Below are 19,226 nucleotides of genomic sequence, written 5' to 3'. Positions count from 1 at the left end.
ATATATACTTCAAGTACATCTCATTAAAATATTAAAGTGTATTTCCCTAAATGTACTTTTTTTTACCATGTACAACTGATACACCATCAGTTTACTAACAAGTGTACTTCTAGGACTAAATTGGTCCACAATAAGTTTATACTCAGAAGTATACTGAAAGTAATCAGTATACTTTTAGTTTAAGCTTGAAATATACTCCAAATAAACCAGTCTGTGTGAAAATGTACTTTTAGTGTACTACTAAAGTTAATCTTGGCCAGAAGTTTAAACATTAGTATTGACTAAGTATACTTAAACTTTTGTTATATTTTCAGTATAAGCCAAGTATAGTGTATGATAAACTTGGTTAAGTATATCTCAGATAAGTACATAAAAAGTAAACTGGAAGTATACACTTTTATTTTTAGTTTAAAATTAGTATACTTAAAGGATATTGGTCCATTTATATATTTGTTTTTATTTCTAATAATGTCATATTCGGTGGTCCATACCGCAGCGGTCCTGACAGGACCTCTACATAAATCACAAACATCCATATAGATGAGTCCATGTGGTGGTGTGTCCATTTATTACACAACAAGAAGCACCGACAGAATCCACTCCCTGTAGCATCAGACAGTGGAAGACCTCACTTTTTTTTTCTTTCACAGTGAGTTTAATGAGAACATGTTTAGACAAGGACATCAGACGGTTTCATCTAAAACAAAAAGCCTACATACAGAAATATACAGCACACAAAAATAAAGCAGTGTCAAACAAACAACGGTTAATTGAGTAAAAAATAGAATTTAATCATTTAAATACTCTTCAAAATACAAACATTGATTTGAATCTCTAAATAAGATAACATTAAGTCGCTTTTTTAACTTTCTTTTTTATATCCTTTTAACTGACAATGGTAAATGTACACTGTGACTGTACAAGGAAGTGTGTGAGGTTTGGTAATTTGTTGTATTGCTCGTTTATATTAATGTGCACATTTAGTAAAACAAATGACCGGACAGTGACGCTGCAAAAACATGGATGACGTGGAGCTTAAATTTACCCTTGCAGTTAAAACCAGACATTTTATTAAACAGGCGTAACCTGTGAAAACAGCAAACGTCAAATTTGAGTCACATTTTGTCAGATATCAGTACCTTCTCTAAAGTACCTGTGTTTTTACTTCAGTACGATCCATCTTTGAAAGCAGAACCACTGAGACACATGCATTAAAGTAATGAACTACATTTGGTTCATCCAATGCCAAAGTGTTTTTATTTCCACTATAATCAGGCCTCCTTACCTTGAGCCGTTTAGTTCTGATCCCTAAACAGGCAACATTTGTTTTAAAAGAACAAATGAAAGGCTTGATTTCCAACCCACAACAGAGCCACGATGTCAAAATGAAGTTTCAAGTCTTTACAAACATCAGCACACTGGAAGCTGCACAAATATAACCGTGATGATAAATCTGTTTTACATTTGCTGGCTTTATTATCTTCCACTACAAATAATTGCATGTTTACTTTTTATTTATTTATATGGAACTGTACATGGCTAAAAGAGTAATGACCAGCTGGCCACTTCATTTTTTTTTTTTCAATAAATCAAAATTTTTACATCAGATATTAATGTTTTTTGTTTTTTTGTTTCCCCCCACTGCATCTTAAGCTTACTTATAATGATCCTTTATACGGCAGCTATAGAAACATTTTGAAAGAGCGGGACTTTCGGGGACGTTACCAGACAAAGTTTCAACATCCGAAAAAAAGTAAAGATGTTGCATAAGTTGCATTTCTTGTAGCCCTGAGCCCATTCCAGGGCTGGAGTTCAGTAGATGTGCATCCACAGGAGGAAGAGGAGGACGCGACGTTCATCCCTGCTGCAGCAAGTGCAGCGCAGTCCCGGCACGTGCACAGATCAGTCATATAGTGTTACACGTTTTATCCCACATATGAAACAAGGACAAAGTTTTTTTTCTCTTTTTTCTAAAAACACAGCAGCAGAGGTCATAGTGTGGTTTTAGTGGAGGAGGGGGATAAAATAAAATAAAAATAAAAAAGCAGATGAGGCTTCCTCGTCGCTCTTATCTTCACTGTTGCCACAAAAGTTTGAATATAAAGAGATGTGATCTTCCCTGATCTCAGTGAGTGCACGTGATCACAAACACGCATACTGGAAGCCAGATGTGTCTTATTCAAACACCACATGTAGACCTCTAATAAAGCCTTTCAGGTGGCTCCAGAACCAGTGTAGTCAGGGATGCAAGGGTTCAGAAGAGTGAAGAACAAATAACACAKAGTAAAAGGACATCTCATTCTTCTACACGTTGAATTGAACAAACAATAACTGAATCGTTATATTGCTTTTAGCGTATTGCGAGCGATTCCTATGGTTTGCCTGCGACGCCACGAGCAAACAGCAGATAAAAAGCACTGCRCGTGTATTTCCCTCCACTTTTCTTGGACCCTCAAGCTTTTCGTCAGATATGTTAATATGGCTTTTATGTGCAGATGTAGCATTGTTTTAAAAATCAAAAAATAAAAAGTTCAAAAGCTACTCGAGCGCAGTCTGTTCTTGGGTACYTAAAAGTCGTCCTTAAGTGGTTAAATGTCAGCAGATCGATGCTGCGATGAACAAACCATGAAGAAGGTCAAATATTACACCGTGAAGCCTTTAAACGTTTGGCAGTTATATCTTTACGTAAAAAGCTTGTTTTTCACTTAAAATGTGAATAAATAAGCTGCTCCTTTTCTAGATTTTCCTCTGTTCGCTCTGCTCAAAACAGAAAAGTGTCATTTCCTCGTGAATAATTCTCTCTTAAAAAAAGGCTTTCCTTTTTTATAAAACACTCGTCCACTCTGAAGACCAGCTTGGTTTTTTTTCGGACATCTTCGATGGTTCCTCGTCTCTACGGAGAGTCCATCATGGCTTCCAGCATCTCTAGGAACAGTTTGTGCATGGGAACCCCCCCGCGGGTCTTAATGCTGTAGAAGGTGGTCAGAGCGCGGCCCGCAGTCTGTCGGAGGAGAGGCAACGTTAGAAGGAGGCGTCCCGCCCGCTGGGGCTCGTCCGGGCGCCGCTGACATTCCAGCTCCAGCAGGGCCTGGTGGAGGAGGTCCCGCAGCTTCTGCACGGCTTCCATGTCCTCGATGTAAACAGAGTCTGAAAGAGTAGCAGGAGGGTTYGGTTAGACAGACTGAAGACGTTAAATTATCCCAGCTTCAGTCACAGAGCTGTAAAATAAGTTCCTCTGCAATGTGAGGCTGTGGCCACCAGAGGGCACTAAAAGAGGCTCAGAACAAGGAAGTCCTACAGAACAGCTGGAGCTCAGAAACCAGGTGACCATGTGATCGGCTGGTGAAGCTAACAGGTAACGCTAAACTGTCAAGAGTCTGGATTTCCCATTACTGTACATGTTGACAACAGAGCAGAAAAAAAGGACAATGTAGAAATCATAAAAACTATTAATAATAATATTAACACAGTTAATATTTTACAGTTTATATAATCTAATGTTTTAAATAATGTCAGAAAAGCTGTTTGTGTTATGRATTTATTAACAGAAGATAAACAGGAAAACGTCTCATTTTACAACACAAGTCATCAGATTTGATCTTATTTAGCTCAATGTGATCTGAGCAGAACATAATGTAACAGTTTAAAATTAAAATAATCTTATAAAGTCCATGTAATCACTGTTATTTATTGAACTGGTTAACAGATATTAGCTTGTGGAGCATGCATACAGAGTGTAGCTCTGTTGAATCATGTTACAATTTAACAAACTATTAAAGATTACTTTGTCCTCTGATTAATATTTAGACCTACAGAGTGTAAAATAATATTATAAATGTCTGATTAATATTTAGACCTACAGAGTGTAAAATAATATTATAAATGTGAGTATTTTTARGTTTCTGTTAGAGGAACCTGACCTGTTAAGAAGATGGTTAGCAAATAGAGACAAGTTTCATCCTATAACCAGAGAACATTTTCTAACTGTTGACTGGTAAATATAAATATTATTCATATTTTTATGACAGTAAGAAGAAATAATACATATACTTTATTACAGCTGAAGTCATCATTTATCAACTAGCTAAAGTCTAAGTTACAGGCTGACTTCAGGTCTGATTTAGATCATTGTTACTTATAAATTATGTTTTTTTCTGGTATATATCTGATGTTTTACATGATTGTTGAAAGAAATAATAAAAAGATTCTTCTGACTACTATCTGATTAAGAAAAAGATAATTTAGGCGACCTGAGGTGGCCTAAATTCAGTCCTAAGTGGAACAGAGTTTTTGTCCCTTTAAAGACCCATCAGAGGTCTGAGGTCCAACATTATTTCACTCAAGGTGACCCCTACAAGTACTTTGTCCACCACTGGTTAGCGGTGCTCAGATGCAGCGATGACACGAGTTACACCAACTGTGTATTGAAATAATTAGATTTCTAAAATTATGGATGGACGTGAGACATTTATAAAATTATTAGTTTTGCTGTGGGTGAATAGTTAACAAATGGGAAAGAACTTTTAAAACTTAAACAATGAAAAACATTTAAAATCTGATTTGAGCTCTGCACTGTTAGCATAATATGTTTTATCAGAGTAAGTGGTTTGCCAGCAACAGCGTTAACCTCAGAGACTACATAACGCTCGTATTGTTCCGCTGCACTTCAGTACCTGAGTTTGTAAGAGCGATGGCTTTAAGCATGACAAATTCCTCCCGGTCCACATTTAGCGCACGGAAACGGCGAGCGAGTTGGCTTATTGCTGCGTTCAGCTCCGTCAGTCCGGCGGCGCGCGACATCTCCTCGTCCAGGACGAAATCCTCCGCAAACACCACCTCGTCCTCACAGCCGAGCGAGCGGTACGCTACGCCCAGCACCAGCACCTCCAGCCACACCGACTGCAGCACGGACATCTGGTCTGCCAGAGACAGAGACAGGAAACCTGCAGGACACCAGACACAGAGACATTTAAAGACACTACATACCAACAGGATTATCTTGTTTTCTGTAACAAAATGACTTTCTACTTTCAGAACTTATTGTTCTCACAATCAAATCTCTGCTTCACCTACAAACCACGTCTGCTTAAAATTCAACGTTTGTGCTTTAATTTGTCAGAAAGACTCCTCACAGTGCCAGACATAATATAGACGTCGCTGCCTCCTTCAGGCTCTTTTTACTTCAGAGCRGCTCCTCTAAGTGATTCCTGGCCACATATTGTGTTGCTGATAAAATTAGGGAAATCCTATTGATCTAGAAAAAAATATTATCATSTTAAACAAAATTAAATCAGAATCAATACAAGGAATTTGTTTTTGGTTATCATATGGCACATAAGAAATTGCAAAATTCACAGCAGTAGAAAGTAAAAAAAAAACTACCGTATTTATTCATATATAACACAATCGAGTATAATACAATCATCATTTTTTTATCTTAAAAAGCATAAAAATCTAATTATCAATAAACCGTGTATAATACGATCCCCCCACTTTATGGATGATTTTTAAGGTTAAATTTCTAGTATTATACATAAATAAATGCAGTAACTCACACACAGTCCTCCTTGTGAAGTTATATTAAAGAAGTAAGTAAAAGTTTATTTATATAGCACCTTTCACAGACATAGAGGGTCACAAAGTGCTTTACAAAGATGCAAAAAAGTATATAGAAAAATAAGACAATAAAAAACCAACATCATAAAACATTAACTAAGAAACAGAAAACACACTGAAATTGTTAAAAAGCTTGTTTTAAGTTTGCTCTTAAAGGCAACCACAGGATCAAGTGCACGTATTGAGAGGATCATTCCAGAGCCTTTGAGCAACGGCCTGGAAGGAGCGATCACCTCTAGACTTAAAGTGAGTGAAGGGGACCGTTAAAAGGTTCTGATCTGATGACCTCAGCCCTCCAGGGGGTAAATACAGACACAACAGGGCTTTGATATATAAGGGAGCCWGACCATGAGAGCTTTAAATGTTAGTACCAGGATTTTTAACTTAAAACGAAAAACCACTGGAGTGATTTTAGAATGGGGGTAATATGAAGCCTTCTGTTGGTGCGGGTCAACACCTTTGCTGCTGCATTTTGGACCAGCAGTAAACGAGACAACTCCTTCTTTTTAAGACAGGAAAAAGGTTATTACAATAGTCTAGACGTGAGGACACAAAAGCATGATCAACTCTAAAYCATCTTTGGAAACAATATGGACTTTACACTGTGGGTGGGCAATCCTGGTCCTTGAGTGGCACTATCCTGATTATTTTACTTGTTTCTGTGCTCCAACACACCTGATTCAGAGACTGGATAACCTTTTTGTGTTCTGAAGCAACTTTATGCTGTTCTGCAGAAYCCATTTATTCAAATCAAGTGTGTTGGAGCAGAGAAACAAGCAAAACATACAGGATAGCGGCCCTCATTTATAAAAACTGTCAGCAGAGAAACGACGTGTAAAGTCTGTTAAAATCATGTGGTCAGTAACCATACAAACAAATGAGGTATTCAGGGTTTGATTTGTCAAAAGTGTTTTAGACTTAAACAATTTTATTAAACAGGAGGGTGTTCGCACAGGTGACGACCAATCAGACGTCTGCAGTGTCTTTCGCGAAGAAACTGAGTTAAAGAAGAAGGGCAGGACAGGTGCGTGTAAAGGAGTGAATTTAAGAGCGGAGACGGTTTAGAGGCAAAAACAAAAATCACAAACTTRGCACAAAAATAAGTAAATTAGTGTTTGGTAGTTTATTTCATTGTTCTAATAATGCTTCTTGATAATAAATCTTATACCACTGAAAAGCATGTTCACATTTGTAAGGAACATGCATTTGATTGATTGATTGAATGCCTTTATTGTCATTGTATTGTATTTGAGATGAGCAGTAGAGCTCGGAGGGCTGTGCACATGAAAAAATCCCCAGATATTCTCAGTCAAACAGCTTTTGTTGTTGTTACTGACACTTTGTGACACAAATCCAACTCTTCTTTAAATTTACAGCCTTTCAGTGTTTGTGTAAACTCTCCAACGGTTCAAACAGCCTAAAGCTGAATGTTCTGCAAGATTTCTTAGCCGTCTTGCAGCTCTTTTGTGATATTTTTGCACTTTTTCCATGACATTTAGACAAAGAGCTGTGAGAGCCAAGGCCTCTGTCAGCTTTCATATTAATCACTGCTCTAGTTATAGCCCTGAGTGAAACTGATCCCGCTCCTTGGCTCCCGTTTAGACACAGTAATTACTCTAAATTGTTTATATTGCTAACATGCTTCTTGTCCTTTTTATTGTCTCTGCATGTCTTACCGGGGATGTGTTTGGCCCAGCCGATGATCACGACCAGCTCGCGGTCAGCGAGGTCGCACAGCGTGGTGAGCGTACGCTGAGCCGTGTCCGGCTGCAGAGGGTCGGGCATGGCAAACAACTTCTCTGGCTCTGCCACCAGCAGATGGGACACGATGATGTTGGAGGAGCCTGAAACACAAAGCTACTGATTGACCGCAGCATGAAATCAGAAATTAACCGATTCCTCAAACATTTTACTCTTTCAAGAAATTCAGAGGACTTCAGCTTTGAACAGAAAAGCAGATCTGTTTACTACATTCATTCTATTTATTTTACGCACAGGCTTCAGGCTTCTTGTTCATTATAAAATAAAAGCTGCACAGTGAACATGTCAGCACTAGAGGGCACTGTTTCCCACTTAAATAACACTGTAATATCAGTCAAAATATGTGGATTTCAGTGTTTTTGGTTTAAAAAACATATAAATAAATAAATTACAACTAAATTTGATCAAGTATGAAAATTCTCCCATTAAAAGTTCAGATCTTAGCCTYAATTGTTGCATTAATGTTTGATTTCCTTCCTCAAAATGACTGTACTTCTGTCAACTCTCAGTTTTAGTTGTTTATCTTTTCAGAAGAGAGAACTTCACTTTATCCCACTGGACCTGGTGTCTCTGATTCCCTCTGACTTTGTTTACATCCAGGGATTATTTTACTGACTCGTCATCCATCACTCTCTGAGACGGTCTGACGTGTTCTCATCAATGTTTGAATGGAAACAAACGAGTCGTAATTGTTGACTCTACTGGTGATTTTTGCTTGTTTCTTACAAATCATGCGGTCCACTTTTGGGCAGTAAATGATGCCAATTTAATGGTTATTTTTATTATAGAAGATACCAGCATACTTGTAGTCCAGTTTGACGTGTCTTTGGATCATCTAATCAGTTTTTACTGTAAGTTATGGAAATCCATCACATACTGTATAATAAAAATCACCTTTTTCACTCTCTTTAGTCAGCGGTAGAGGGGCACTCTGGTACGTTGCATTCTCCACTTCAGGACGTCTTTTGTACTTCTGCCTTCCTCCTCTGACTCTGTCCAGACGCACTCCTACATCATGAAAGATACAACAACCTAGAGTTGTACCAGTAAACGCACAACCAACTTACCATATTCTTCAGAAAAAGGAAACAATGGCACTTAAGATGTGGTGTCAAAGCCTGACCACATCAAAGACTCACCCTCTTTCAGCATGCCTACTTTGAGGCACTTAGTGAAGCGGCACGCTTGGCAGGCCTTTCTGCGTCGTTTAGTGATCTCACACTCGTTGGATGCTGGACAGCTGTACTCAATGTTTCCTTAAAGAGCAAAAACAAAAAAAACAGTTTACAGTAAATAAGATGAGTAAGTAAATGTCAACAAGCTCGTTTTAAGAAGAAAAGCCATCTTTGATATTAAATATCTGAGATCTTTTATGCAATTAAAAGCTTCCTTAGCTTTTAACATTTAGCAGAAAAGACTATTTATAGATTTTGTTTGGCAGATCGGTACTGAAGCGTAAACATCAACATTAGTGGAGACCCATAATTAATTACAGAGTAAATAAAAGCACGTTTATTTGCTCAGAACAGCTAAACTAAATTAACTGTTTTATCATCTTTTTGCTCTGCATTACATTTCTGTCAGCACTCATAAAGATGGAATAAACATCCTGTCACATTATTGAAGGAGAGTAATGTTAAAGAGCACAGAGACATGCTCGTTCTGTTATGCCAACATAAAACCTCATTACAACACACACCTTGAATGGTTCTCTTGAAGAATGCTTTGCAGGCCTCACAGGACGCCACGCCGTAATGGTACCCTGAYGCCACGTCTCCACAGACGAGGCACAGCCTCTTGGGTAGTGTGCTCAGGGCGTACTTGCATCGCCCTGCTCCGTTACCGGTGGAGCCCTCCTCGGCGCCGTCGCCTCCCTCGTCYTTAAAATGACACCGCAGACCCGGCGTGTAGAGCGGCGGCGAGTAACGTTTGGGGCCGTCTCCTCTGGTTCCTCCACCTCCGCTTTGAGAGGAGTCTGAAGAGGCCCCGCCGGGGCTGGTTCGACCGCCCCCTCCTCCCTCCGGGCTGCTCGGTTCTGCCTTTATGTAGACATCTGTGCGACGCTCCCGGGAAGACATGATGTCTGACAGGTAAAAACATAAAGCACGTGGAAATGTCAAAGTAAATACTGGTATCTACCTCACATACTGCATGTTTGTGCTCTAAAACCAGCTAACTCTACTTGGTAAAGGAAGATCAAAACTGGAGTTTTGACACAAAAAAAGGATGTAAACCAACAATAAAATTTAAATTGAACAATTTCCGTTTTAGCTTAAATAAGAAGCTATGGCCAGTTTTTTTTTAAATGGTTGTGTTTATGGTAATCCCAGCAATGATTATAGCATAAATTACAGTTATGTGAAATGTTTTTTCAGCTTTGTAGTCTGAAACTGCACAAAGCTTTTGAGGATGATAGAAAAAAGAAAAGGAAAAACAGACATGAAAAAATAAACTCATAATTATTGACTTCCATTCATTTACCAGTCATTTCTACAGCCAAACCCTGACCCACTACCCTAAATCTACAGTAACCCCCCCAGTGACCTGACCATAAACCTAAGCTAAACTCAATTCACACTATAGTCCTAAACTGAGTTTCACCRTATTAGGGCCGATCTATGGTCCCCATAACGACTACTGGTCTTGACAATGTAGGTGCATATACCAGAAATGGTGCTAGAAGGTACCAAATACAAATGGACACACAGCCTGACTTTTACTTCAATACTTAGAGAAATAAGATCACATTCGCTGTCCTTTGCTTGTGTCATATTTTGGAAACCAGCACCTCGATTCTGCACAGTCAGCATGTGGACGTCCTAAACAGGCCTGCTTGCATTAATGTCCTCTGTTTTCGCGTGCACTTTCTACCTCACTTACACATTTTAGTTCATCAAAACCCACCACAGACACCCCCCCCCCCAAAAAGAAACCACAACCTTTATGCTAAAATAAAACTATACAATCCTTGAATCACCTGCACTGTGTGAAGTCTTTGTCCGTCGTATTTCAGTCATTTAAACGGCCAAGGTGACTGGATGAAGGTCGCTGCGCTCATAAACAGCAGCCACTCCTCCTTATTCAGAGATATGACTTGTGTTGAAGTACGACAGTAAAGGTACTGCAGTAACCTCCAAGTGTGACAGAGCCTGTATGCAGTTCTCAGTTCAATATGTATTTAAGTATCCAAACAGAAAAGTCAGGTTTTAGTCTAAATTACAGCTTTGATGTGGTTTTTATTATTCAGCCCAAATGTATTTTGGTAAATAAAAGATTAGTTTACAAAATGCTGGAAAGGTGGTTTACCACAGATTCCCTTATCAAAATTTAAACCCAATCTATTAGTTTGGATTATAAATTATGTGTCATTTAAACATGTGATCCAGCATCCAGGAATGTTGTTCTAAAGCTAAATTTAATGGATTATTAACCGTACATTACATCCATTACTAAGGAGACAATTAGTCTAGAAGCAGTCTGATTGCTTTGATACATAATTTACTAATAGTAGAGTGGCATTTGCCCCTGTGTTGTAAATAAACAGACAGATAGGTTAATATTTGTATAAAAGCAACAACAGCTGTGTTTTTGACCAAATAAATTCACAGTTTAAGTAATTACAAACCTAGAAAGATGGAACACAACCTTTAATGGTTTTTGTTTGTTTATTGAGACAGTAAAGAATGAATTAACTGGACTGTATGTGACCAGAGACACAAAGTGCAGTCTGCCTCCAGGTTTCAAACCGTCGTTATTGGCTACATTAATGCAGAGCCTTGCTTAGACAGACTGCAGTTCTTGTTCCCACTTAATAGATCAGCTGCATGAGGAAGATGAGATCTGAGCAGCTTAAATACCTTCAATCCAGTTAAGACTTGAAAGTGACATCTGAACTTGGCCTAATCGGACACAGGCAATCCACTTCAAATAAAGCTTTTATTTTTTCTTGTATTTTGGATAATCTGATTAAGAAAAAATAGAAAAAAGCAGCGCTGCCTCTGAATTTAATCTGCCTTGATTATATATTATCACCGCTCTGGTCTCTYGCACTGAATATCCTGACAGCACTTTACTCTATTGATGTGACTGCCCTGATAAAACTTAATTATTAAGTCATCTATTGATGTTTTATTCCATGGGAACCAATTTAAAAGTGCATGCAGATTTAAATACATTGAGTCTCTAATTCCTGTGATTCATCCATTTTATTCACCCTCTTGTTCCTGTTCAGGCTCGCATCGTAACAAACTTCTTAAGCTATAGTTAAACCTCAGCTATTAGAGACTTTATGYGATATAATTACATTACAGTCCTCCACCCAGTTTTGTCAAAGTGTATCTGTACAACTCTCGTGCTTTATCTGATGAAACAAGATGTCTAAATTAAACACGCACCTACTGACAATGTTAAAACCAGATATTTGTCACATCATACCGTGCATTTATGTCAGAACAAACTTGATTAAAACACTCATAACTTAATACACATTTCCCAATTCCTCAGTCGCAACTTGGTAACAAGAACACGCTTATTTAAAGGTGATAAAACCTGTTCAATAACAAACATGTAATCCTGTGTGGAAGAAATAAAATGCAGATAAGCACTAAATGGATGTCCTGAAAGTTAAATCAACCTAATCTCACAGTGTACTGTAAACACACCATTATAATGTATGGAGGCACAACTAAAAGGTTTGAAACAAGACAGTAATATCTGCTACTCGTACTCTCTATATGGTATTTATCACTACAGCAGATGATTTAGACCTAGTRTGGTTTTCAGTCACACACTTTCCTTGGAGTTTGCCCTCCCTGGATATGAGCTGTGTTAAACAAGCAGGGGGAGTCACATCCAAACCAGCCTGTTTAAAGTTTAGCTCACTTGGACTGAGTTTAAAAGCTAAATGAACCAGTCATAATGCCACAAGCTACACTGGATGAACTTAATCATCAGCAGATAAGAGAGAGACTCGACTCGTGTGCACTTCTGGCCGGCTGCTTGGGAATAAAGGGAACTGTTTAAATCCCAATATTTTAAATAGGAAAAATAATAAACAGACGATAATTCCATAAATGGTTTTGTTTCGATGAAGCAAGCCATTTGTAAAATTAAATAAGTTTTGTTTTCTATTTTTCCCAACCTTAGATAACGTGTCCTAGTGTTATCCAACATTATGAGGTGTAGCAATAGCATTAGCTAGCAGCACCAGTAGCATTTAGCTATAGGTTAGCTMACCGCTGCTAACTAAGCTGGCTAGCTTGTGTTAATCCCCACTAACCAAGCTCTCCCTTACTCTTTCAACGGGGTTTAGTCTGGTTATCACCTTACCTTGCTGTCGCGACTACTACAGCAGCTATGCGGACGTGAGACGGACCTGCCCGCGGCTCATGGCACAGGTCCGACAGGAGAATCTGTCTGCAGCTCCTGCTAGCTCTGAGGCGGCCTGCGTGCACGGATGGGCCGGGCTACAACCGCGGAACTACTGTCGCTCAACCCTGGAGGTGCTCAGAGACAGTTTCACATCTGAAAATTATATAAATATATTTAAATTTATTTTCAAATATTTTATTATGGACCTGTTAGCGTGTTTGAGGAAATGCTACATTAATTCACTGTTTAATAGACTGGACTGGAGTTTACTAAAAACAACTCGAGCTTTTTTTTTTAAGAACAAGTTAGTTGCCTCAAGGTGACATTAGAGAGATGTTTTTGCCCCAGCTGAAAYCAGGGGGTGTGGGAAGTAGAGGTGCAGAGGGTGCTGCAGCACCGCCAGAAAACTTTTCAAAAATCTGATTTTAAAATCTAGTACTATTTTAATATATCCGAGGTTTGTAAATCTTATTATCTATATATAGCAGAAAAAGTAAGGACATTTGTATTTGGTAGATTATTTTGTTGTAAGAATGCATCTTGACAATAAATCTATATATATGTGCAAAATTTTACAACCCACAAAAAGTGAACAAATTGGCATTATTACGTAGAAATTGCAATTAATAGATAAYGTCTGACTCATATATACTCCTTTCCAATGTCTGTATTCAGATTTAACATACCGTACACTGTCAGTGTGTATCACTGTAAATATATTATCTTAAGGTCATGATATTCTTTATATGTGTTTAGAATCATACAAATTCATACATGCAATAGAATAGAATAGAATAGAATAGAATAGAATAGAATAGAATAGAATAGAATAGAATAGAATAGGGTTTATTGTCCCGCTGAGGAGAAATTCAGTTGTCACAGCAGCGTCAGTACAGAGTTTCACACACTAGTTACTTTACAAACTATAGATAGTACACATAAAACAAAATTAACACTGACTAGCCATGATACAACTACTACTAATAAAAATATAATATAAAGAATTATACCATCTTATTATCCTTAAATGCAACGTAATATTTTAACAACCTTGGCAGAAAACTAGAGAATCGAAAAGTTTATTCAACAACTGTGACACAACATTTAGTTGAATTATACCATCTTATTATCATTAAATGCAACATAATATTTTAACAACCTTGGCAGAAAACTAGAGAATCGAAAAGTTTATTCAACAACTGTGACMCAACATTTAGTTGATAAATATTCACAAGTCGATTGTTATTCTCCACCTTCAATTAGGACTCTTAATTCTTGAGCTGGACAGTATGTTTTGTTGCTTCAGAAAGCTTTCTTCTCACTTCCAGCCTGCAAACAATGTCTATATAAAAAACAACTTTAAAGTTGCAGTGCCGTTAAGTTCTTTAGACCACTGGTTCCCAAAGCTGGCAGCGTGATGGTGCCGTGGTTAAAGCTGTCTCGGCGAGTAGGTCGCAGGATTACCTCCCAGCCTGGGGCCTTGACTGGGTGGAGTTTGTATGTTCTCCCCATGCACACATGGGTTTTCTCCCACAGGCCGAAACATGCATGTTAGGTTAACTGGTAACTCTAAATTGACCCTAGCTGAGGGTGAGATTGTTTGTATTGTCTCATGTGTCTCTGTGATGGAGAAATCCTTATATTCGTGCTCTTAACACCTTCAATCTTCTCTTTGCTTCTTTTGGTTTTGTCATAACTACGTTGTGAACAGTGTTAACATTCTGTTGCAGAACTGAACAGCTGTGATTTGTCCAGCGGTCAATAATCCCTGTTGAAGCATAGATTTTATGCCAAATATTTCATCAGCATAATTGGGAAATGTGTGAAGAGCTTACCTGTTGTGTGAACTGGAGCTTGAAACCTACGTAGTCCTCGCTCCTGATGGCAGCTCAGTTTAACGTTCTCGCTGTAGGGTTCAAAGGTGGAGTTATCAGGACACCTGCAAGGAAAGCAAAGACCTTTGAGAACGCTACATATTTCAAAGAAATATGCTAACAGCTAGCAAAAAGACTATTTTCTGGCTAACAAGTTGTGTGCAACGTCATGCAATATTGTGAGATATTCCATATGTTAGCACTCACAGTACAATATGCACTGAGGAAGACTTTCCACACCAAGTTTCAGATCAATATCTGTAAAACTAAAGTCACTTAGCAGTGATGGCCACTTTGAAAGGGGTTGATACCAAATATTAATCAGCTGGTAACTTTGTGAGGGTTTCACTGAAATCCATCCAGTGCTTCCTAAGATATTTTTACAAACTACAAACAAACACGAGGGAAAAGCCATCATTGCCTTCATCGGTGGGCAATAAAAAAAGAAGTTGTTTCCAAATATACACAACCCAGTGTCTATACAGAATCGCCACGCTGCCTGACTACCCTCCCCCTTGAATGCAGCGTGACACACTCCAAAGGTCACAGTCACAGGAATGCTTGAAGGACAGACTGAGTAAAAGCCAACACCTTGTCCTTCTCTCATGCAGTCATAGGCTTAAGTTCATAACTGTGTAAATAATTAAAGGACAGATTAAACCCAAATACACGAATCAGCATTTCAATTTTAGATTAAAAAAAATGCTTTAATGTTCACAACTGATCTCTTTTAATAAGAAACAGCTTGTCTTAATGAAAAGTCATATTGCTAACTTACTGGGCACTGCTTCTTCAGTGAGGTTTCTTGTTCTGGTTTAGCTGGAGGGACTGCTGGTGTCTCTGTCAATGCATCAGGCTGCACAATCAAGTGTTTGAGTGTTTTAAATGCGGCGCTCTGTGGAGCAGCAGCACCCCCGCGGTGACCTTGCCTACTGATCTTGGACCGGTGAAAGGTTAATTACCAAAGTGGATTATTCCTTTAGATCACTGATCCCAGTTCTGGTCCAGCAGGCACGGTCACCTGCATAGTTCAGTGTGTTAATTGTTTTTTTATTTTTTTTTTATTTAGAAAGCATTAACTCTGGGTATTAAAACACGCACAAAATAGGGTTAAAGTCTTGTGGAAGTGCAAGGGTAAATACATATGCACGACGTCTTTAGAGTTAGAGACAATCCTGCCAAACAAACCCCTGCACTCATTTGTTCAATGAGTGATCATATGTACTTTTTTATGTGTTTTGGAGGAATTTGTTTACATATTGCAATAATTAAACAGAATGATGCAGGGAATCTGTGACTCGGCACCATGAGAGGATCTCGAGTTCCTGCAGTTTATTACACAATATTATGAAAGTATTTATTCTGAGGGATGCGTGCCCCTTAGCCCCAATAACACCATGGCCCAGAAGAAGTTACAGCTGTCAGGGGAGTCGTGCCTGCAGGCTCTCATTGAAACCGCTGACATGCTCTGAAAAATAATCCACGAAAGCCTAAAGCCCGCAGGCTGAACAGCCTGGGAAGTGTAGGCTAAAACAAATACTTACTGGGAAATGTAAAACCATCCTTCTTTTTTTCTTTTTCAGCCAGTCTTTCAAGTCTTTGCGGCGAGAAAGTCCACGGCAGTCCTGACCTGGGGTTAAATTAATGACGCCGTCTGAGCCTCTCCAGGCTTTTTCGCATCACATTTTTAACCCTCGCCCTCTCACAAAACGATAACCGGAGACACGACGCATTGACCGGCTGTTCAGCCCTCAACACTGGCGTTAAAAACCCCCTTTTGGGCTAGTACAAATGGGCTACACTTCAGTGTTTTTAGCATAAAGTTGTGAAGACGGGAAAGCTACATATCCGGTAAAGCCCTTTCACAATAAAACTATAATCTCACGCAAAGCGTTTCATTAGCTGTCAAATCAGCCGACGTGTGAAAATAAAGCTAACTTCAATACCATATAAATTTGTTTAACTACATTAACTTGTCAAAAAGTTACCCAGAGGCGTACAATTGTTAATGTTTCTAAAGTGAACTAAACGCAAGTTTTAATTTTTAAACGCAGCTGCACAACTTTCGCTGGCCTCCTAGCTTGCGTCGGCTAGCTTGACTAAGCTACATGACGTATCTAAATCCCGTGGTTTTCCTCCTCTCTGCGCTTCAATTTGCGTCTGTTGTGACTTCGTTACGTCCGTCAGTAGCTCTACCACCGTCATCAGCGTTTAAAAAGAGCAACTCTTAAAAATAAACGAACTAAATCTAGTTTCATTTGTGATAATGTGGCTTCTTAGCTTAACAAATGGCTTATTTTAGATCAACTAATACAAAATTTGTTAAATCTATGCCCATTTGTATGCAGAACACAYCGTTGCATTTGCTTATCTAACTTAGTAAAGTTATTACACTGTACTAAGTGTTTTTATTTCTGTAAGTTGTTTAATTGTTGTAGCATGCACCTTGCAGCACACAGGCCTATGGAAAATAGTCATGCTGTCGGTCTCATGACAGTGACCAGACTCAGTCAAATATTACACTAACTGGACAGAGGGGTCAAAAGTTCGCTGTAGTTTGTTGAAAACGACAGACTTTTGTTTGTTTTTAAAGCTGCTTGATTATCTGGAACTCTAAAAGGGACAGAAAGATTGCTTTTCTGACTTTATATCAATGACAAGAGCAGCTTTTTCTCTGAGTTTGTAACCCTCCGCGTGTCGAAATAGACCCCCCCTGCTCGATCCCAGCATGCCTGCCTGGCAACAGCTGGCATCGAGGGAGGAGAAAAGTTGTTACAAAATCTTTTTTTWAAACTCGTCTGAACTTAATCTGGCTTTAAATGAAGGCAGAACTCGTCCAAGCACGAGTTGGTTAAACTCCGTATTCCCCACTCATGACGTCCCAGCGTTGTCTGGGTTTAATCATAGCTAATATGCTTAGTCTGGTCGGAAACACCTCTCGTGCTCTGCCTCGCGCTGGGTCTTCGTGTGGTCACGTGGCTCGAGGACCTGGTTTTCGTGGCGCGCGCCCGAGAGAGGGAGAGAAACTGACGGCAGTGTCACTGCGACCTTGAAGCAAGGTCGTTCCCTCTCCCCGCCGCAGACACCGCAACCCTGCGGGGCTGCATCCCAGCCCTCTGCCGCAGAGCCCGCACCGAAACAGTCCGACGTGTTTTATACGGGCTCCTTCATCATTTATTTCCATAATATGAGACTTAATCAAGAGTTGTATTGATGAGGAGCACGTGGATGCCAGCTGGGGTCCCCCATAGGCGCTCCTTATGGCAGGTCGTGACCTCACACAGGTGTAATAAGCTTTATAAAAAACCCATTGTGCCTCCTTAGAGCTCAGAAAACTGCATCAGTGAGTCATAGATTACACAATTGATTACAAAACAACCCCAATCATTATTAAACCTAAATATAGTGAAGCCTTAAGGGTGAAGCTTAATAAATGAGTCAAACCTGAGCACAAAGGAAGATATTAAAATATCCAGCATTCTTTGGAGGAATGCAGAAAACCTTTCACATTAGTTTTAAAGTRACAATTAGAAATGACAATTATAACCATTTTAATCAAACCTTGGCTAAAGTTAATCTCATGGAAAGTCACAACATCATGCAATGGTGCACAATGTGTGTTATGACTGACTTCCAGCTTCAGCTTCGCCAAATTTTAGCTCATTTTCTGTAAAACTGACTGAGTTTGAGACATTGTTGTGTTGGCTAAGATCAGCTAGGTGTGGCAGACACCTTGCATTGGGCTGACTCCAAAAATCACTCTCTTATAGTTGCACTTCTACTTTCTAAAAAGTTTAGTGGGTCACGAGATATKTTTTTGATTGATGCAATGCCACAATTTTAGACAAAGGTCTGCTGCGAAGTGTGTTGGGGATGACTTTCAGCTACTATAAGACCTGATTTTAGCTCAATGTCTGTAAAATCGACTGAGTTTGAGCCATTTGGTGGAATAGCTGTGGCGACCATTTTGAACTGTGTTGAGTTTTCTAGGAATCAATAAAATCAGAGCCTCTTTTAGGCAGCAGATAGTAGAAATGACTGTCAGCTGTGATGTATGTGTTGCAGTGGTTAGGATAAGCTCAATGTCTACAAATACAATCAGCTGTTTCCCCAAACTGAGATCAGAGAACACTGCGTTTTGTCTTCAGGTTAACAGCTGTGTCAGTAAAATAATTAACTCATTTGCTGTTTACATGTTTTATTCCATGAGGTATTTAGAAAACGTCTCCACTGTGGAGCCGCTGTTTTAGACTGAAGTTTAGATTTTGTTTGTGAATTCAGGTCAAGAGCACTTCAAACACTGCCCACTGTTCCTCCTCTAGTGGCGACGTATGGAGGCTGCGGTGGAAGAACAGATGACGTTATAGTAGCTGAGTGTGTGTTTGTGTGTGTGTGTGTCCTCCAGGAAAAGGTCACCCACTGCCTTCCCACTGCCTTTGCACATCATCTCTCCCCCMCTCAACCCGACTTCCTGATTGCAATTCCAGAACGATGCCTTTTCTTTAGGCCTGTCCTGCAGGAACGTGTCAGATTTCCAAAGGCTGGATTACAGAATCACGCCATGTTTCTGCTTCCTTTTCTCAGTAAGTCAACCTTATATATATA

General features: G+C 39.2%; 1 protein-coding gene across 2 annotated transcripts; it reads right to left on the bottom strand.

The window, feature by feature from the left end:
* Window positions 1-549: 549 nt before the first annotated feature.
* esrra (estrogen-related receptor alpha) lies at window positions 550-16,417 on the bottom strand. Of its 2 annotated transcripts, XM_014031267.1 has the most exons (8): window positions 16,166-16,417; window positions 14,583-14,686; window positions 9,077-9,460; window positions 8,517-8,633; window positions 8,272-8,385; window positions 7,293-7,460; window positions 4,674-4,943; window positions 550-3,147 (listed from the first exon to the last, which is right to left on the bottom strand). In XM_014031267.1, the coding sequence occupies exons 3-8, from the start codon at window positions 9,453-9,455 to the stop codon at window positions 2,894-2,896; spliced, it is 1,302 nt and encodes a 433-aa protein (XP_013886721.1). In that variant the 5' UTR covers window positions 9,456-9,460; window positions 14,583-14,686; window positions 16,166-16,417; the 3' UTR covers window positions 550-2,893. The 2 variants fall into 2 exon arrangements, with proteins under 2 accessions (XP_013886721.1, XP_013886722.1); XM_014031268.1 differs by lacking the exons at window positions 14,583-14,686; window positions 16,166-16,417 and adding an exon at window positions 12,706-12,807 and having other exon boundaries at window positions 552-3,147.
* Window positions 16,418-19,226: the final 2,809 nt, after the last annotated feature.

The sequence above is a fragment of the Austrofundulus limnaeus genome, unplaced genomic scaffold (genome assembly GCF_001266775.1).
Source record: "Austrofundulus limnaeus strain Quisiro unplaced genomic scaffold, Austrofundulus_limnaeus-1.0 Scaffold1213, whole genome shotgun sequence".
In the NCBI taxonomy this organism is placed as follows: Eukaryota; Metazoa; Chordata; class Actinopteri; order Cyprinodontiformes; family Rivulidae; genus Austrofundulus; species Austrofundulus limnaeus.
This window is presented reverse-complemented; position numbering and strand designations above follow the sequence as displayed.